Source organism: Schistocerca serialis, chromosome 1 (assembly GCF_023864345.2).
Source record: "Schistocerca serialis cubense isolate TAMUIC-IGC-003099 chromosome 1, iqSchSeri2.2, whole genome shotgun sequence".
Lineage (NCBI taxonomy): Eukaryota > Metazoa > Arthropoda > Insecta > Orthoptera > Acrididae > Schistocerca > Schistocerca serialis.
The window spans coordinates 19,967,840-19,989,623 of record NC_064638.1 but is presented as its reverse complement, the minus strand read 5'-3'; the positions used below and the strand labels follow the sequence as shown (position 1 = coordinate 19,989,623).

The 21,784-nt window shown below is 47.7% G+C and overlaps 1 protein-coding gene across 2 annotated transcripts in view; it reads right to left on the bottom strand.

The window, feature by feature from the left end:
* The window catches only part of LOC126460663 (serine/threonine-protein phosphatase 2A 56 kDa regulatory subunit gamma isoform), a 338,372-nt gene that overhangs the window by 194,910 nt on the left and 121,678 nt on the right, over window positions 1-21,784 (bottom strand). For both annotated transcript variants that reach the window (XM_050095932.1, XM_050095933.1), the window contains one exon: window positions 18,060-18,321. In XM_050095932.1, the coding sequence (XP_049951889.1) occupies window positions 18,060-18,321 (262 nt within the window). The remainder of the gene's footprint in view (window positions 1-18,059; window positions 18,322-21,784) is intronic.

Here is a 21,784-nt window from a genome sequence, read left to right as displayed (position 1 = left end):
CCGCTAAAGACTGCCGAATGGCAGCACGGAATTAAATTTCACACCGGTGATAGAAGTCATGGGACCCCACCTAATATTACGTAGGAACTACTCTTGCACGGCCAAGTGCAGCAAGTCGATGTGGCATGACGTCACCAAGTCGCCGGAAGTCCACTGCAAAAACGCTGAGCAGTGCTACCTCTACAGCCGTCCACAGCTGTGAAAGTGTTGCCGGCGCAGGATATTGCGCACGAACTGACCTCTCGATTAACTATCATTACGGGCGGCCTGCTTGCCTAAATTATTCGCTCGCCATGTCCAGAGCGCTCTTCGAATCACTCGCAAACAAATGTGACCCGGTGACATACCGCATTGTTCCAGCTTCTTTTGTGAACACCAAGTCCCCGAAGGGCTGCAAAAGGCCCAAGTAGCCGAACATAGCCATTTCCAGTCAATGAGCCACGTAGAGAGAGCCCACGCCATTATAGATCCACCACCAGCTTGCACAGTGCCACGCACTAACCCTACCATCAACTCTCACCAACTGAAACCGGGTCTCATCTGACCAAAGGTTTTCCAGGATAGCCGCTGCAGGCGATGTCGTGTTTTTAGCGAAGACACTCGCGTCGGTCGTCTTCTCCCATAGCCCATTAACGCCAAATTTCGCCGCACTGCCTTAACGGATACGTTCGTCGTAGCTTCCACGTTTGATTTCTCCGGTTATTTCACGCAGTGTGACACGTGTGTTGGCAATGATTACTCGAAAAAAACGTCGCTAAGCGAAGGCCGTAGGACGCTGCGTTGTCCTCGGTGAGAAGTAATGCCTGAAATTTGGTATTTTGGGCACAGTCTCGACGCTGTCGATCTCTGAACAGTGAATTCCCTAAGGATTTCCGAAATGGAATACCTAATGCCTCTAGTTCCAACTACGACTCCACGTTCAAATTTTGTTAATTCCCACCAAGCGGTCAGAAATCACGTGAGTGACAGCCCTACCGATGCACTGCCGTTTTACGCCTTGTGCACGAGGTATTACCGCCACCTGTACGTACGTGTGCATATCGCTGTCCCACGACTTGCCACCTCAGTGTATATTCGTTGCAAGATACGAGACGGAAGACCCTGGATTTGGGTTTCGCTTCTCAGCCAAACAGTTAAAGCGTATGGAGCCAGCGCCGCTGGCAGCCGACGGCTCCCACGATTTACGTACGCGGGAGGCAACCCGAGCTGCCAGGTCCGCTCGCCGCTCGCCGCTCACCTTCACTGCCTGACACGCGATGCCGAGTGCACCAAACACATGCGAGTTACGTAAGTCCCCATCTGCTCAGACCGTCCGAGTTGAATGCTTGGCATCCGTAGCAGACAAACCAGAGCAGTCCGACACAGTGTCCTCCGCCGGATACATTTAAGTGCAGCGAGTACGGCTGGTGTGTAGCTGCCTGCCTGGCCTTAGATAGAATCAAATTTTACTAATTTTCCTGCGACAATAACGAAGGTGGGAAGTTACGGGTAACAATTATTGAAGAGAATAAAAACCTTTCCTATACAGAAGTAGGTGTTTTAGCGTAAGATAATAGTACTTATCCGATCAGATCCTAATTTTGAGTTTACGAAGTTGACAAACGTTCTGTAGCGAAAACTTAAGAGACTTTCAACTTCATCTTTTGTCCGAAATTTCTTCAAGTAAGTATGCACCTGTCATTTTTGTGAAGTAGAAAGGTCATTTTCTATGTCCAAAAATGCTTAGCGCGATGAACGCATGAGCTTAAGTAAAGAAAATCTGGAAAAAACTGACTGCTGTTTACTGTTTAGAACTGAATTCTGATACCACATTCTTATTGTTTTGATCCGTCGTTGTGGATGGTTAATGATGTGATATACAACATGAATGCATGCATGTTTTACGATTTGATAGTGCATGAAAATCCGGGCTCTCGACAATAGTATCGACGGTGTTAAGAAACAGATGAAGTCGCTAAAACTGAACAACGCTTGAGGAGCCGACCGAATTCGTAACTAGTAGTATACCAAGCATGTGCCCGAGTTCGCCTCTCTTTTTATAATAACCCACCGTTGATCCCTCAAACAAAAACCTGTGTCTAGTCTTCAGAACAAAGCACTGCACACGCCCATCTACAACAAGGGCTTCAGAAGTAAACCGCAAACCTAACGTTCGATACCCTCGAGATCCATTTTTTGTTGAAACCTTAGAACATATTCTGAGCTGAAGTATCTCCTCCATGCTGCCAAACAGCACGGACTCCGAAAACGTCGACCATGTGAAACCCAACTCGCAATTTTCTCACACGACATCCTGAAAGCCATGGATCAAACCAGTCAGTCAGATTCAGTACTTCTCGATTTCCGAGACGCAGTTGATTCAGGACCACAGCTACACTTATTAATGTATGACGCATCAAGCGAAATTTGTGACTGGACTGAGAATTTGTTGGTTGGATGGACACAGCAAGTTACCTTGGATGGAGAGTCATCGACGGATGTAAAAGACAGCCCTCGTCTCAACAACGAGCGTGTTGAACACACGTTCACATCTTCCAGCCATCTATCTCTGTCTTCCTCTAGGTCGTTCCCTCCGCATCTCAATTTCATGTATCTTCTTGGGAATCCTCGTTTCCATTTTCTGAACGCGTCCCTACCATCTTAGCGTCGATGTTTCTATCCGGCTCAGCAAGAGCTCCTCTTTCAATATTCCCCTTAACCCTTCATATCTCCTCCTCTCTCCCCTTGTTATTCCTATCCTATTTCCGTGGAACTGTAATCAGCTTACATCTCTCTTTCTTCATTAGCAATGTTTCAGGTGCAGAAGTGGGTATTGGGATGTGGTAATTTCTGACACTTTGTGGCGACATGAAATGGAAATATCACTTAGTCTCAGTCGTGCGTAAACCAGGTGACTGGTTTGTGGGCCGCTCAACTGCGCGCTCATCAGCGCCCGTACCAAGTCCCAACCTTTGCTCAGTCCTATCTCGCCACTGTTACGATTGACGATGAAATGATGAGGACAACACAAACACCGAGTCATCTCGAGGCAGGTGAAAATCCCTGACCGCGAGAACGTGACCACGAGACCACGAGCTGCGGACAGTCTTCGAAGGAGACTGCGTACAAACCACTCGTGCGACCTATCCGACAATACTGTTCGAGTGTGTGGGACCTGTACCAAATAGGACTAACGAATGGTCAGAGGTTTCGAAATAGTTCACGGGTCAAGTCCACTGGCAAAGAGCGTAACAGAAATGTTGAAGAAACTGAACTGGCAGACGCCTGAAGCCGAGGCAAACCATACCGAGTAGGTGTGTTTAGTAGTTAGCAAGGACCAACCTTAAATGATGAATCTAGGAATATACTGCAACCTCCTACGTATCGATACCGCAGAGTTTTCGAGAACAACATTATATTAATAAAGTGCGAGCGGGGGCATTTAAACTGTCATTCTTCCCACAATCCATTTGTGAATGGAACTAGGAGGAGAACTATTAACTGGAGGGAAAGTACCCTCTACCATGCACTTCACAGTGGTTTCTGCAGTGTGAATATAGATGTAGATTTACTGTTACAAAGAAAATTGTTTTCATGTTCTTGAGTCACATTTCAGAGAAAGACCACACGTCGCAGTAGGAGTGGAGAAGGAACTACGTGCAGATCCATGTCACCTATTTACAAGCATAATGGTCTTTTAGTTACTCGTAGTACCAGCGTAGACTGCATAAGACTTTTTTGTTTTTACTTAACCGAATTTTTATGTTGGTCACGAATTGCAACACCACCTAAGCTTTTCAGGCTAATTAAGGACGTATACGTATCGTTTCCTCCGTACGTGCATCGGATCAAAAAGCAACTCTGGTACCTGGAATCCAAAATTTTGTTAGTCATGCCTTTTGCGTTCTTGCGGAGATATTTTCATAGCAACTTCCTTCCCCTAACTAATATTTCTTTATCTCTGACCGAGAAGTGGAATACCAATTTTTATAAATTTAGCTTTAAATTTTTTTAACGTATCGAAATATTTTCTTAAAAATTTTCGTCCTCTATGCACTAAGTCAGAGGTTGAATTCCCAAAATCTCATTTTTATAATTTCTAACCGAGTACTCAAACACTTATTGTCATAGACGTAGCCTCAAAAATCTTTTAGTAGTTCTTTAGTAATTATTTAGTTTCAAGGATACTTTCACCCACTATTTTATCCCCTTAGTGGTTGAATTTCCAAAAGTACGGCAACACGTACTTTTTTATTTTATGACAGAAACCAAAAAACAGTTTTCGTAGCTCTACCTTCAAAAAATCCTCAATGGAGACAAACTTTCACATTGCCTTTCACCCTTTATTTCACCACCTTACGAGTGGAATTTCGGGCAATCGCTTCTTAAACGATGCCTGCAATATAACATCCACGTCCTCTCCAAACTTAAAAGTTTCTATCCTTAACGGTTTGGGCTGGGCGATGATGACTCCATGAATCAGTCTGACCCTATTTCACCCCTTAGGGGTTGAATTTCCAGAAACAGTTAAACACACTTTTTTTTCATCTTCAACCGAGATGGCAAACACCAATTTTCAAATATTTACCTTTAAAAATGCTTTCGCTATGAAATATGAGGGTTGGAACTTTAATAGTGGCAACTATTTATTTACATCTCGTACAAAATAGATACGTGATTCAAAGTTTTACTGACCTTCAAAGTAGTCACCAGCATTGTGTATAACCCGTTGCCAGCGATGTGGAAGTCGTAGGATGGTCTTAGCTGTGCCAGTTGTGTTGACAGTTCGAGCGGCGCGGTCTATTGCTCGGCGAATTTGTAGCAGTTCTGAAGCGAAAGTCGTGAAGTGTTTCCTTCAGTTTAGAAATAGAGTTGAACTCGCGAGGGCTTAAGTCAGTGGAGTGCAGCCCCATCAGTCAAACAAATCAGTAACAGCTTGCACTGTACGTGCTTGAGCACTGTCCTGCAAAATGATGGTCAGGTCCTGCAGAAAGTGTCATCTCTTCTGTCCCTATGCTGTTCATTTGTGGAACACAACCTACGACCTGCTTGGAGACAGAGTTGATGACACTTTCAACAGGAACTGACCATCATTTTGCAGGACAATGCTCGCACAGTGCAAGCTGTTACTGATTTGTTTGACTGATGGGGCTGCTAAGTGCTACACCACCTACTGCACTAAACTGACTTAAGCCCTCGTGAGTTCAACCCTGTTTCCACACTGAAGGAAACACTTCACGGCATTCGCTTCAGAACTGCTACAAATTCGCCGGGCAATAGACCGCGCCGCTCGAACTGTCAGCACAACTGGCACTGCTAACAGTATCCTACCCCTTCCACATCGCTGGCAACGGGTTGTACGCAGTGCTGGTGACTACTTTGAAGAACTTTGAAACACGTATCTATTTTGTACGAGCTGTAAATATAAATAGTTTCCACTATTTAAGTTCCAACCGTCGTATTTCATAAAGCGTTTCACCCTTATTTCCCCCACTTTGAGATTGAACTTCCAAAAAACAGTGATATGCGTATGTTTTACTTGTAACAGAGAAGCCAAAACTGATTTTCGTAGATTTAGCTCCAGAAATGCTTGCACAATGAAATATTTTCATAAAGACGTTCACTCCCCGTTTCACCTCCATAGGTGCTGAATTTCCCAAATCAGTGAAATACGTATTTTTTCGTTTGCAACCGATAACTCAAACATCAATTGTCATAGCTGTAGTTTTAAAAAACACTTTAGCAGTTCTTTAATAACTATATATTTTTAAAAAATCACCCACTATTTCACCCCCATATGGTTAAATTTCCAAAAACGCTGACATATTTCTTTATTTGCAACCGAGAAACCAAATACCAATTTTCGTAGGTCTAGCGTCAAAACTGCTTTAATAGCGACATTTTCGAAAAAAACTTCAGCCCTTATTTTACCCCCTTGGGTTCGAATTTCGAAAAATCGCTTGTTAGACGATGCCTGCAGTATAAGATCCACACCTATGCCAAATCTTTAGTTTCTTCTATAAACTCTCGTCGCCAGTTTTGTAAACGCCTCGTCGCTACTGCTGTGGAGGCCGAGTTGCCGCTGTTGTTACGGTAGGCTGAGCTTACCGGTTCGTGAAACTGCTTATGGTGCAGTACACAGCTAAGACAATTTCTCCCAGCCACTGTTACACAGCTATATCCCAGGGTCTGGTAACAGGATAGACGAACCAACGTTCTACAAACCTCCAACAAATTAGTAACAAAGGCACACAAATGAGTTAAAAAGGTTTATTTATCTTTGTGACTAATTGAATATTGAAGTCTGCAACACTGCTTGCAATACAACACAAATAATGGCCCACAATGGCTAAGTGCAAATCATCGTTGGTAAACTTTACAGTACATAGCAAATGCAATTACAAACGTATGTTCAATTCTAAGAGTTCACTAAACGACGTCAGCCCTGGACGACGATCTACATACATCAAAACAAATTTTGCATCACATCGGTCCCAGAACTCCTGAAGATAGATGTTGACTGTGGATATTGTATCACAGACACAGTCCCTTTGGCCGTCCGGAGATGTCACTACACCCGCCCAAAGATGTAAACACAACCATGTACGAGCAGCGCCTGTTAGACTGAGGGGGTCCGACAGCCGATCATTTCCAGTCATTCCACCAGGAAGGAGGTACACGGCTGTTGTTCAACCATGCCTAGACGGTAAGTACCGCGATTCGATCGCGTCCGCATGGTTACTTTGTCAGGAAGAGCTCTCAACAAGGGAAGTGTCCAAGCGTCTCGGAGTGAACCAAAGCGATGTTGTTCGGATATGGAGGAGATACAGAGAGACAGGAACTGTCGATGACATGCCTCGCTCAGGTAGCCCACGGGCTACTACTGCAGTGGATGACCGCTACCTAAGGATTATGGGAGGAAACCTGACAGCAGCGCCACCATGTTGAATAATGCTTTTCGTGCAGCCACAGGACGTCGTGTTACGACTCAAACTGTGCGCAATAGGCTGCATGATGCGCAACTACTCTCCCGACGTCCATGGCGAGGTCCATCTTTGCAACCACACCATCCAACGAGGTACAGATGGGACCAACAACATGCCGAATGGACCGCTCAGGATTGGCATCATGTTCTCTTCACCGATGAGTGTCGCATATGCCTTTCAACCAGACAATCGTCGGCGATGTGTTTGGAGACAACCCGGTCAGGCTGAACGCCTTAGGCGCCCTGCCCAGCGAGTGCAGCAAGGTGGAGGCTCCCTGCTGTTTTGGGGTGGCATTATGTGGGCCCGGCGTACGTCGCCGGTGGTCATGGAAGGCGCCGTAACGGATGTACGATACGTGAATGCCATCCTCCGATCGATAGAGCAACCATTGGCGAGGCATTCATCTTCACGGACGAAAATTCGCGCCCCCATCGTCCACTTCTTGTGAATGACTTCCTTCGGGATAACATCGCTCGAATGGAGTGGCCAGCGTGTTCTCCAGAGATGAACCCTATCGAACATGTCTGGGATAGGTTGAAAAGGACTGTTTGTGGACAAAGCGACCCACCAAACACTCTGAGGGATCTACGCCGAATCGCCGTTGAGGAGTGGGACAATCTGAACCAACAGTGCCTTGATGAACTTGTGGACAGTATGCCACGATGAATACAGGAATGCATTAACACAAGAGGACGTGCTACTGATGGTGCAGGTACCGGTGTGTACAGCACCATTTCTGTAGGTGTCGCTGTATGGTAGTACAACAACATGCAATGTGTGGTTTTCATGAGCAATAAAAAGGGCGGAAATGATGTTTATGTTGATCTCTATTCCAATTTTCTGTACAGGTTCCGGAACACTCGTAACCGAGGTGATGCAAAACTTTTTTTGATGTGTGTATAACCAAATGGGCGAGAGCTGCTCTTCTGTCTTCCGAGTAGGCTTCTGTCCGTTGCCGTACAGTCATTGGCGGATTGTACTCGGCCGGCAACTGGCCGAGGCGAAGTCGATATCTTCGTCCTCAGCTCCGCCCGTGGCGGTGGTGGAATTCGCTCAAGTCGCGATTATCTATGGCCCTGGCACCAGCTGTCATCTTTGTGACTGTCGTGCTTTTGCCCTGGCTGTGACTTGTTCGGATGACACAGCAGTGATCTGGGCTGGGCGATAATGAGTCAGGCAGCCTGTGTCAGTCAAGGCATTGTCTTTTCTATAGAGAGATGACAACGCATATTAGGTTCATTACATAAACAATATGCTGATCCACGGTTACAGTCCATATTTTATTTTAAAGTATGCCTTGTCGAGTGAAAGAGAAACGATTTTTCAAATCTGTGTTTAGTATTCAGTTTCAATATTTTCCATTGTATTTTCTGGAAATCTGGTCGCAAATAAAAAAAAATTTATTATTACGTCCCACAAAATCGAAAACACTTCCGATTGTAAAAAATTTTGGCTTTCCAGTTCCAGTTCAGTAGTACTGCACACAAGGTGATAGGTTTGCGTGATCTCGCTGGGAGGATGACGTGCGCCTCGCCCAACGACTCACCGTGCTCTTGTTCACTAACAGCTCTCCGTAGACATTCTGCAAGGGCCTATGAATATCAGTGATGCTATAGTTTTCGGCCAAACGAGAATCGACAACAGCTCTCTACTTAGAACGGCGTTCCGTTACACAAGCTGTTTTGAAGGCCATGTACAGTGCCACCACGAATCGCAACTTGACGAAACCAGAGGGGTGAATACAAGCGCTGAAGCGGGAATATTCCCACGATGTTCCAAAACAAGTTCTGCATTTTTTTCAACCTACATTTGTCGAAAAAGTATGTGTTGCATTATTTATTGAACTCCCCAAGTATGACATTTTTATACAGCAAAACTGCTAATTTCGCGATACCCCTTAAAAATTGCAGATTTCACGTCATCTATCTCGGGAAATTTCCCTGTCTAGTCATCAGTAACGCGATCTACCCAGCTGTGTTCAGCAATCTTGTGTAGCACAGCAAGTCTAAAGTTTACATTGTTTTATTTGTACTGCTAATCGTCCATGTTTGACTTATGTAAAAGCTAAACCGTAGAAAAATACCTTAGGAAAAGACTTCCTAACAACACTATTTCTGGGGTGATCGAGAGAGATTAAACAGAGAGGACATTAGCCCCTCTTTTCCTTTAATAATCGAAGCCAAATGTTTACAACAGAAGAAAAGGGTGGACTGGCAGTTTGAATAATATTACGATTTTCGTTACAGGGCGCTCACCGACACATTTATCACCGCCCTTGCAGAAGTTTGTGAGCAAGCTTACCCAGTGCAGTTTTTTTCCTCGTAGCGCTCCTTCGGACAATGGCCCGCTTACAGTTAATGGCGCCAATTCCAGGTCGCGACATCCAAATGGCAAAAACTTTGGTTGCAATATTTAATATAATTATTGGTAGAATTTGAAAATAGCATTATGACGTATTAAGGGTAGGAAGTGTGTGGAGTGTGCATCCCACCCTAATGGTCTCAGCGGCAGGTGTGTGCAGTTTCCTTGTTGCTACGTGTAGCTGCAGTCATCCCAAACAAATACTGACGGTCACGTCTTTCAGGCGACGTCCAGTGTAGATGGAGAGCGTCTGTTTCTTTCCCGTCACAAACAAAATTGTTTTTAAAGCGGAATTTAGCTTGCCCATTCGATACAGCAGTCCCAGGTTAGTCTAGTGTGCGCAAACAGCGGCAGTAGCTCTGCCCGGTCCAGGGGAGGCACCGCCGCTGCACTACTGGTCGTTCTTCGTGTTGTATTCCATTTCTACCCTCGACGCCTCCTTCCAGTACTAAGCTGGTGATCCCTCGATGTCTCAGAATGTGAACTGCCAACCGACCCCATGAGTATCAGTTCTATATGTGAATGTTAAAATTGATTAGATAGTATTAAGAGAGATACGAGAACTCATTTAAAATTGTGAAATTGAATCGCATGATCGTCCATGCTTTCATCATTGACTAAATAACAATGAACTAGACACTTTAAGACATACTAAAATAGCGCACCCAATAATACAGGCAGGGATTCAGACAATACACAAAACCTTAAAAACCTCTTCTACACTTATCTCATTCTCATCTGAAACAATGGCGAAACCTCTATCGGGAAAAATTTTTGGCTCCTCGTGAGAATACACAACGCGGCGCTGAGCCGCTACGCTATCGTGTCCTGTCCAGTGCAGGTGGTGCTCTCGCAAACAGAAAGCTGACTCCTGCCCTATACGGTGCAAACTGCGTCTTTTTATGTCCTGCGCGAATCTGCCTGCTGGGTAAACATGCTGAACGATCTCTACGGTGTTCAGAGAGCCACAACAGACGAGACTAGTTACGTACCTCGTCCGCTGCAGTGCGCAGAGTTCTGCGCGGAAGAGTCAACTGTCTCGGTAATCCTAGAGACACTGTCCCAGGAGACTACTGAGCATACATCAGCGTAAATACAGCTCGAACATCGGCTCCCATCTAAAAACCTCGTGAGAGGTGTGTTAATCGCAAGCACCACTCACTCGCGGATCGAGCCTCAGACGTGCTCCGACTGGCCGACTGCCATCTACGAGGCAGCGCGAGGAGCGACGTACGGTTGTGGGGCACACGGTGGGCGTGGCTGCTGCTGGTGCTGCTTTCTTTATTCGAGCAGTCCTAATTCGGCTTTACGAGGCCAATATCGTCCCGTTCCGCAGCACCTTGCCGCGGCAAAAAATCTGAAGTGGTAACGGGAATATAACCCGGGTCCTTCCTGACCGGACGCAGTGGCTGCTTTCAGGGGATAACTGGCTCTGACCCAACAAAACGCTCAGGTACGCGACACCGAGGCTTGCGAGCTGTTGCTCTGCCCTAATCCCAAACGCTGTCGCTCTTCCGCTGACGGTCGGGGAACAAAATGAAGGGCCGGAGAATCGGGAAGCAACAGCGGCGGAACACAACTTTAAACGCAGCTGCCTGGAGTGATGTGTGGAACGAAGAAGCGAGACCAGTAGCTGCCCACGGCGGCCTCGACGCGACGCGCCACCTGGTGGAGAGAAGCGGAGCGGGTAACGGCGAACGCTTAAAAACAGTCGGCTGGCGAAGTATTCCGTTTGCTGCTCACCGTTATTTCGTAGTAAGGCTGCGCTGATCCTACTGTCGGTTACAGCTGCAAGTCATCTGTGAAGCTGAAAAACAGTTAACGCCATGCAACACAAAGTGTGAGGAATATTTCCATACACTGCAGAAAAACTTTTCACCGGACGTTACACGGAAGATATCCGTCACTCACACTTCCTCCCGCTCGTGTTGGGTCTATTGACATAATGTAGAACATAAGTACTGAAAGTGTCTTCCAATCTGTCTCGGTCGCGAACAAAACTTTCAAAACTTATTTCTTCGGCAAATTCTTGAGATACACTAACGCCGATCAAAAATTCTGCACTCTTTAGGAAGAGTGCCAAAACTACATTCGGCATGTTTTCTAGGCCTACAGAGATTGCATCGAAAAACACTTGGAAAAAATGTCCCTTCTTAACGCAACAAGTGAGGTGACACTGAAATCTTAATCGACAACGATCACAAGAGGTAATCGACCACAGCCTTCATACAATTACTTCCTATCGAGCAACTTACTTTCACTGTTAATTAACTTATTATGAGGCAATCAATTGTTGAGCAGCGATCAATCCGGCGATCTTCTATTTGCTCCAAAGTGAATGAACCTGAGTACACGATGGGATTCACACGTGGCCAGCAACATTATCGATAAAATGTTTTTGTTGTTGTAATTTGTGATCGAGAGCCCCCTGCCTCGATCAGACGTATGCGTAGCCGCCACACAGCTGGGTCAACTACGTCGCTTTTTAGGGAACCTTTAGCTACTATTGTCCGAGATATGACGCCTTGTCCTGCTCGTCAGACTCCACGGCGGTGCGGCAGACGGGGGAGCCCCGCCCCGCTTCCACACAACCTCGCAGCAGCGGCTCGGTACGCTGCGCTACGGTGCGGCGCCGAGCGGTGCTCCCCGGCCGGGCGCTGCGTCCAACTCTGTTACGCCCACCATTTCCCGTTCTTCTGCAGTACAGCGGTGTCCATGTTCATCGTATTTCTATAACTTACGATGCCCTTGCCGAAGTTTAACCCTAGGAATACCAACGCATTTTCCATAATGCGCACCACCGAGGGAGACTGACTTTATGCCCACACAAATTGTTAGCTTTTATTAACAAAATCCTTTGTCAAATAGGTGCTAATGCGTAAGTAGGGTCCAGATCCTAGAAATATATTTTACCAACATCTTAGCAATACCAGAGCATTTCCTATAATCTGTACATACAGAGGACTTGTGCTTTACGGCGACCACAATTTTTGTTACGTGCAGATTTCGTTAATTCTCGTCGAGTTTTTTTGGAAACACAAGATATATGGATGGGTAAGAAGGTCCCTGAATTTGAAAATACGTCTGTAAAATTTGCTGCGAAAAAATACATTCACTACTAATGTTTCGGCGTAAAGTGAAGCGCCGGCACGTCGGTTGGGAGCGCTAGAGCAGAGAAGACGCTGGCCGACCCCCGTCCTGGACGCAGGACACAGGACGACAGACAACCCGCCGGCTGCGGCAGCGGCCTCGACAGGAAGAGGACGTGGGCGGCGCGCCGCCTGGCCGCGACTTCCACAGCGCCACACTGAAGAGACTGCTCGTCTTGCACGTCGCTCTTTGCTTGCCACACATCACTCTAAATTTCTCAAAGTATTGTCATTTATTTTCTGTAAATAAAATTTATTAATACGATTTGTTTGAACTGTGGTCGAGCGATCCGAGAAAGCACGTTTCCTAAGCACCCCACATTTGACGAGTCGGCGGGATAAAACAACTACGACTTAAATTTTTTGGTTACGTTTCACTGAAAAATTCAAAGCATTTACGATATCAGGTATAAGAAATCATTAAAAACAATATTTATTTAAAATGTAAAGTACATTACTACATTACAATAGTTTCAAAATGTGGGCATAAAGTGTTCCCCCCCTCCCGCCGCTGCGTCGGTTGAAGTGTTGTGCTATTCCACTGCTACAGCACAATGAGTGTGGTGTCACCGTCAGACACCACACGTGCTAGGTGGTAGCTTTAAATCGGCCGCGGTCCATTAGTACATGTCGGACCCGCGTGTCGCCACTGTGTGATCGCAGACCGAGCGCCACCACAAGCCAGGTCTAGAGATACGGACTAGCACTCGCCCAGTTGTACGGACGACTTTGCTAGCGACTACATGGACGAAGCATTGCTCATTAGCCGAGCCAATAGTTAGAATAGCCTTCAGCTAAGTCAATGGCTACGACCTAGCAAGGCGCCATTAGTAACATTGCATGTATCTAAAGAGTCTCACTTGTATCGCCACAATCTCCAGATGTACCAAAACGGATGGATTAAAGTTAAGTATTCCCGAAGCTACGTACTTTTCTTTATAGCCTTCATTACGTATCCTGTTTCAGACCTCACGCACCCGGCTTTAGCTCAGCGCGTGCCTTTCGGCTTCCTCTCATTGTGTCTAGGCTGTCTTGTCTAGACACAACAATGAGAAAATTCAGAGAGGGCATAAGCGACGTTGATTGCCGAGGTCAATTTCCAACGAGAAGTGTTATGGTTCAACTGATGTTCAACAATGGCTCTGAACACTATGGGACTTAACTTTTGAGGTCATCAGTCCCCAAGAACTTACAACTACTTAAACCCAACTAACCTAAGGACATCACACACATCCATGCCCGAAGCAGGATTCCAACCTGCGACCGTAACGGTCTCGCGGTTCCAGACTGTAGCGCCTAGAACCGCTCGGCCACCTCTGCCGGCTTAATTGATGTTACAATTCCAGCAACGCTCTCCAACGTTTTGTTGATGTGGAACGGGAATACCCTCTACAATCCCCTCTTTTTATCACAAACAGATTTTGAGGCAGTTGTGCCCTGTTACCCATAGCCACGCTAGGTTTTCCTAACGCAGTTCCGAAGTCACTGTTCTCTTGACGCCACTTAGCTGCGTCGGTGTTGCTCGTATCTACCAGCCGATCGGAGGCGTCGTTTTTGTCAGGCAACACAACTCCTACGTACAGCTAGGGATATACACAACTGGGGTGCGCATGGTTCCTAGGAGGTCGCCTGCTAACCACCACACGCCCTATCGGCGCGCAGCACGGTCTGAAATGGAGGGTTCTTTCTCGGGTACGGGATGAACAACAGGAAACCATCCCCGACAGGTTAAGGAGCAGAAAATGTCGTGCACATACGGCCGGAAATCCGTTCCGACGGAGGCACACCGACTTGAAGGTGGACATAAAATACTTTTGACAGGGGAGGATTCGATGCGAGAAAGCAACACAGGCAGGCGGGCATGTTCTGCCTGGTGGCAGCGAACCACCAGAACCAATCCAGTGTCAGTGTGTGTGGGCGGCGATTACTGGCTACCGTCTCAGGGGACCACTCCTCCTCCCGCAATGGCTCAGACTCGAGTCTCGAATGCACTTCCTGCGGGGGAGGCTGCCTCCCTGCTGGAAGGCGCGCCCTGTGTGGCTCTGCTACACGGTGGCGCTCCAGATCATTTCCGCATTTCCGTGCGGAGAGGCATCTCGACAACACCTGCTCCGACCACACACTGACGCTGCCTCAGTCCCGATCAATCGCTGCCACTAAAACGCGGGTACAGACAAAACATTCACACTCGTGTCTGCTTACCATCACCTCCACCTTCAGGTCGGTGCAACCCTCCCCGAAACGCACGTCCGGCCGGACGCCCGCATGACCTCCTTAGCTCCTTATCCTGCAGCAAAACCATTCTGCATGGTCGCCGTCCTCACGATACGGGCAGTTAAGTCGAGATCGCCGTTGCTTGTCACACTGGGTTGCTCTGTAGAAGCGGAGATAAGTTCGGGCAGTACCATCCTCTTGATCTTAATTTACACCTTTTCTTTTCCATCTCTTTCCCCGGTCTTTCTTTTTGCGGGTGAGAGGACAGTCGTACCGTTCTATTCCTTAGTGCCACAGGTGGGCTTTCTCAATTTACTGTCTTTCGTGCCGTGCCCGTACAGCCACCACAACAGTGGAATGTCATTTATGACGACACGAGGACAACACGACAACCAGTCTTATACGGAGAAATTCTGCGACACGGTCGGGAATTCGACCGGAGGTCTCTTCGGTTAACAATCTGCCGCGCTGTGCACGCAGCTACCGAGGTGGACGACCTGTTCACGGTCTGTGTGGGTCTGCAAGAGCACAGGAGGAGGGCGTCTTAACGGGGCGACCTCTTCTCAACCGACGCCGGCAAAGGACGAAGGCATCAGCAGAGGGGCATCCACTAACGCGGTTTGAGTGCTCATCTGTCTCCGACGGCTTACTGACTCACTTTGAAACGAGGCGGCGTCATCTGTAACTTTTGCCAAAGTTTCGGCAATATCTAGTGAATGAAGTAGCTCGTATTTCTTACGGTCGTCCAAGTCTGAGGGGCGACCGAATCAGACAAACTTGCAACCTCGGGGGACGGTGGTCTGAGCAGTTTGTGCACAGTGGAGAAATTTTGCCACAGTTTCCGCAGACAGGTTCTGAAATCCAGTGAGATCGTATGTGATCGAAATTGAAGTATCAGAGGAGCCTCACGGGTGGCGGGAAGTAACGCTTAACATCACATCTATATACTGTGTCCTATTTTTCTGCGGCAAGGCACCTGTGTCAACCGTGTCTTCCTTTGGCCCCCTCTGTAAACATCAGGCATAACGAACTTGGCAGTGTTGCAAGTTGTCTCACAGTCCTTCACGACACTGTACTGTTGGCCCCGTGGGCGAGCGCGCCACACTCAACTGCGCGAGCCACTCTGTAGAGCTCTCAGGGGAACGTCCAATGTTCCTCAGAAAGGGCTGCGCGTGACGGAACAACCATTTCGCGCCTACAAACTTGAACGGAACAATTACCACCTTTCTCTCAACACAAGGGCTACACAGGGTTTCCTAGATGGCAGTAGTATGCGCCACTGCTGCGTAGTACTGTCGGAGTCCAGAATGAAGCACGTGATAGCTACGAAATTGCTCCTCCTCCGTGTCGAATGAGGGGAAAACAAAATTCGCAATGTCGAGCGCTACGGGTTGTAGGAGTGGAAATGGTTATGTCTTTACAGCGGGGTAACTGCGAAGGATACATCTCCTAGCTTGGTACAGGCTCGACATTGTGCTTCGTGTTCTGCTTTTGTAAATACGGACACGTTCCATATATTTCCGCAAGGCGCATATTTCGCCGAACTTATTTGATATGCTCCACAAAAATAAAGTTTTTGCTGCTCTGATGAAATAAGCGTGTGTCCTAGCGCTCAAATACTGAGTAAATTGCTTAATTTCTTTTTTCCTAGGCTGTCCCTCATCGCAAGTCATGGCTATGGAAAGGAAGGCTCGAGCGTAACACGATTCATCATCAAATTTCCTCCTGGCACTCTGCTCAGTGCGCCCACTACCCACAGGGCTGCCGCCTCCGCTCCAGGGCTCTCCCCAGGGGCGTCGCCCAGCCACTGCGACGCCCGCCTGGCTCAGAGTCCCGCTGCCCTTAAACGACAGGACTTGGCCACGCAGTTAAAACAGTTCGCGCATCGCACGTGCCACGCCTACATTGTTACTAGGTATAACATATCTTTATCATTTTTATCGTGACAGTATTGCTTGTGTATCTTTACTGCAATTTCATTCGTCATTCTAACAAACGACAAGTGTAAATGCCCTTCAGACTCGTCTTTCTTTCAATGGCCATCATAAATGTAAGACATCTATGTTGTTACTCTTAAGTTAAATGCTAATTATTACCTTAATTTTCATCTTATATTCATTTCATTCACCTGTCCTGCATCACGGCTGTTTGATTTCCATTTATGTTTCAGGATTATTTTTCCGTTGTGAAACGTAGGTTCGGTGATATGACTCCGCACTATACGCGAACTATTACACGATTAACTCGTTGATTTGTTTCAGTACCTGCAGTATGATTTGCAGTAGCTTCCAAGTCCGATTTGTATACCTGTGCACCGCGACATATTTCATCGCACTCTACTGCAATTTCATACGGTCGCACACTCTTCAACGTAACGCCGTCAGAAACCGTACAGAATGAGCAACAGCGGGGATTTTTACGTCGTCGAATCTCTTTCGGAATGTATTCATTTCCCGCGGTAGCTCAACAAGCAACTTTACAAACTAATCTAACCTGACTTACGGGATGTATTACGGAGGCTGCAGTTGAAAGGGAACACGAGGACCCCACTAGTGCGTTTACTGAGGCTGAATACGCCGTAGGCGGGGAGCCATCTAGGGTGTACTTCCCCAAACAACCTGCACTACTACCAAAATTTTTTAATAAAGGAAAAAGATTCCAACACGGAAGCGGCTCTGACACTGCCGCAGTAGCTCATCGCGTCTCGTGTGCTCCGCTGTCTGCGAGTCGTTTCTCGTTTGCTATTATACGAGGCGGAGAATTTTAAGCTTTTGGATGGTCTGATGTATTCTGATATGTTCCGAGTGGCGCAAGTCTTTACTACGAGTCAACTCTCGAGGTAAACAAGATAACCGTGTCTGGTGTCAGTCTGTAGTGTTCTCATCTGTGCAATAGTGAAACCTGTTGCTGCCAACTTGAGTAGTAGTGCGACGTATCGACTACTGGATGAGTTACAGAGTGACGAGACGGCGGTTATCTCTGACACTGCTGCGAAATGGTCGCACTGCATAATGTGGCATTTTCTTGATGTCGCTGGTGTCATTGCCAGCAGAAGTTATTGCGAATTTGGAGTAGTTGTAGATTGGCTCTCTCCGCAGGGTTAGTGGGCATACGAACGTCTTTGGTGGTGGTGGTGGTGGTGGTGGTGGTGGTGGTGGTGGTGGTGGTGGTGGTGAGGGGGGGGGGGGTGAAGCACTGCGCATCAGCCGTTACACAACGATCGTTCCTCGGACTAAGGAGGTAAACGTTGCGGCACATACGTCTAGAAGGTGTGCACTGTCCAGACACCCTGGTGGCAGTAAACGGATTCTGCACGTGTAACAGTGAGATGTGGTAACCGTGAAGGGTGGCCGCTCCGTGGTGACAGTACCTTTGATGGCGGGCAGCTTCTGCAGCTCGCGGTCCTTGCTGATGTTGAACCGCGACGAGCTCTGGCGCTTCTCCTTCTTGACGTGCTGCGGCCCCGGGTACTTGATCTTGTTGATCTGCGTGGGCGGCGGCGGCGGCGGCGCGCTCCCGCCGGGGGACAGCTGCTGCTGCTGCTGCTGCTGCTGTATCTGCTGCGAGGTAGGCTGCAGCAGCGCCGGCGCCGGCGGCTGCGTCGTCACCGAGTTGCTGCCCGTCTTGGCCACCTGTGGACAGCGAGTCGCGGCTTCAGTTTCGGCAGCCCAGGCCTTCTGCCTCGCGCGCAAACCGCTCACCTATCCTATCGCAACAGCAGCGCGGGATCTGCCGAGCAGGCGACGCCACGTGACGGAAGCAGAGGAATAGCGAGAAATTCTTTGCTCTAGCTGCTCCCGCCAAAGCAACAGTGTCGGGGAGGAGCTGGGGTTGGAGAGAGAGAGAGAGAGAGAGAGAGAGAGAGAGAGAGAGAGAGAGAGAGAGAGGGGGGGGGGGGACGGTGGTATGATAAAAAAGGGTACAGAAACGCGGAGCAATCACTTCCACAGCCTACCTAAGTAGTATGGGCCTTTTTATGTATTTTGCATACGAGCGGAGGATGAATGGCTCCAAATAACATTTTTTTAATCACTTCTCTATGAAATTTACTTCTCAGTCTGCCGAATGTTAAGAACTCAGGTATCTGTAACCAGTAAGACAACGACCAAGTTTAAGTACCACCTTGTGGTTTGACAGCATTTTCGAAACTTTTTTTTTACGGAGAAAGATTCTGGTTCACACCCTGCAACCCTTCTGGCACAGTCCACCAAACAGTAAGGAGCAACATAATTGTCGGCTCTGCTCGGCTATTAACACAGTCACACACAGCGTACCCGAGTCACAGTATTCCTTCCCTAGTAAGACCTGCCTGCAATCACTGCTCTCGGAGTGATGCTCGCCACTCCCAGCAGTCTTCCTACGATGCTTCGCTTCTATCAATGCGGTTGCAAATATTTAAACTGAATGATGCGCGAGCTTCACCAGGAGTTGCTCTATCGGTTAAGCGCATTTACAATTTAAATACACCTCCTTTATAATGACTACCAAACGACGTTTACCGATGACAAACTATGTCGTTTGAAATACAGATTAGTTTTTATGTTGATTTCGTCTACAGATCCCAACGACACCACTCCCCCAACCCATCACGAATCGTGGACTTCGCCAAGGGAGATGACTTGCGTGCCTTAACGATATAAGTAGCCGTACCGCACACGCGACCACAATGTTGGTTTACCTGTGGAGACACGAGACAAACCCGAGGTTCCTGAAGAAAGACCTCCAACCTTTTCAGTAGTCGCAGCGCCAACACACTGGAAGACTGACTCATCTGGCCTTGTTAACGTCAACCAAAACGGCATTGCTGTGGTGGTACTGCGAACGTCTGAAAGCAAGGGGGAAACTTCAGCCGTCACCCGAGGGCATGCAGCTCTACTGCGTCCTTAAAACGATAATAGCATCCTCTCGGGTAAAACATTTTGCAGGAAAAATAGCCCCCCATTCGGATATCCGGGAATAGACTACTCGGGAAGATGTGGTCGACAGGAAAAACTGGACTGGTTCTCTACTGGTAGGAGCGTGTAAAGATTCCTTAATCGCGCGGGTAGATTAGATAATTTAAAGTCGTGAATGGCTAGAGTGAAGTTACATATGAAGGGAATTAGTGAAGTTCAGTGTGTGAAGAAATAGGACTTGTCAGCTGAGTAAAAGGTTCTAAATACAAGGTCATATAGGCGTAATGCAACAGTAGCCTAATGACTAATAAAATAGAAATGTTGGTAAGATACTATGAAAAATACAGTGATCGCATTACCATAGCCAAAACAGGAACGAATAGACACAATACTAATTATGTTCATAAACGATTACAATGTGATGAGCACAGCATGTAAATTACCTTACTGATACCTGCATACTGTTAAGTAATTATAGCAGCCAACATTCCACAATAAAACGGTATGTTTTGTAGCGTTACTTACTGTTACTCTCTGCTGTACACAGTTTTTTTTTTTTTAATTGTATATCTAGACGATTCCTCCGTGGTTTTCACATCGCACGCTACATGGTAGATGTTGAGTGTGTGATCGCGGCGTATCGGTTGCCTGTGCCCTCTGGTCGGTGACTGCGACTGTTCTCCTCGCCACTGCACGCCTGCCTACAGTCGGCCACACTGGGCTCTGTGCGTGTCTCGCCTCCCACCAATACCTCGCGCTCCCACTGCTGTTTGACCCGCTCTTGTACTTCTTTGGCGTATTGATGCAACGACTCACCACTGTGCAAGTAACTGTTCTGCGGCATTTCATGTTGCAGTTCTTACTTTTCTTTATAACACAGCTATCTTCCGAAGGCGATGTACCAACACATGTCAATAAATTACATTGCGACAGAGACTTTACACGATTCATTAAATGCCAATTCGGCATCAACGCCTATCTCATGGGTAGAAATTTATCTATCGAGTGAAGGCGAGAGAAAATTTATAACAACCGTACCGGGAACGCGAGGAAGATGCCAAGCTAATCGGTACTTCGATTAAGCATGCGTGTTATTGAACACTGCATTTTACATTCTTCTTCAAAATAAAATTCAAATTTTTCCCTAAATTACATTGGTGCATGCGATGAAGCAATTTCTCTTTTGCAAAATTGCCGTACACTTTCCGGTATACATTCTAAAAAAAAACAACCTGAGTCTCATTTACTGATTCAAGATCAGAGGTTATGTGTAACGAAGTTATAGCTTTCACATTATGTACTGCATTTTCTGCGCTGGTTTCAATAGGTTTAGCTAAAATTGTAATTTTAGATACACTCCTGGAAATGGAAAAAAGAACACATTGACACCGGTGTGTCAGACCCACCATACTTGCTCCGGACACTGCGAGAGGGCTGTACAAGCAATGATCACACGCACGGCACAGCGGACACACCAGGAACCGCGGTGTTGGCCGTCGAATGGCGCTAGCTGCGCAGCATTTGTGCACCGCCGCCGTCAGTGTCAGCCAGTTTGCCGTGGCATACGGAGCTCCATCGCAGTCTTCAACACTGGTAGCATGCCGCAACAGCGTGGACGTGAACCGTATGTGCTGTTGACGGACTTTGAGAGAGGGCGTATAGTGGGCATGCGGGAGGCCGGGTGGACGTACCGCCGAATTGCTCAACACGTGGGGCGTGAGGTCTCCACAGTACATCGATGTTGTCGCCAGTGGTCGGCGGAAGGTGCACGTGCCCGTCGACCTGGGACCGGACCGCAGCGACGCACAGATGCACGCCAAGACCGTAGGATCCTACGTAGTGCCGTAGGGGACCGCACCGCCACTTCCAGGAAATTAGGGACACTGTTGCTCCTGGGGTATCGGCGAGGACCATTCGCAACCGTCTCCATGAAGCTGGGCTACGGTCCCGCACACCGTTAGGCCGTCTTCCGCTCACGCCCCAACATCGTGCAGCCCGCCTCCTCTGGTGTCGCGACTGGCGTGAATGGAGGGACGAATGGAGACGTGTCGTCTTCAGCGATGAGAGTCGCTTCTGCCTTGGTGCCAATGATGGTCGTATGCGTGTTTGGCGCCGTGCAGGTGAGCGCCACAATCAGGACTGCATACGATCGAGGCACACAGGGCCAACACCCGGCATCATGGTGTGGGGAGCGATCTCC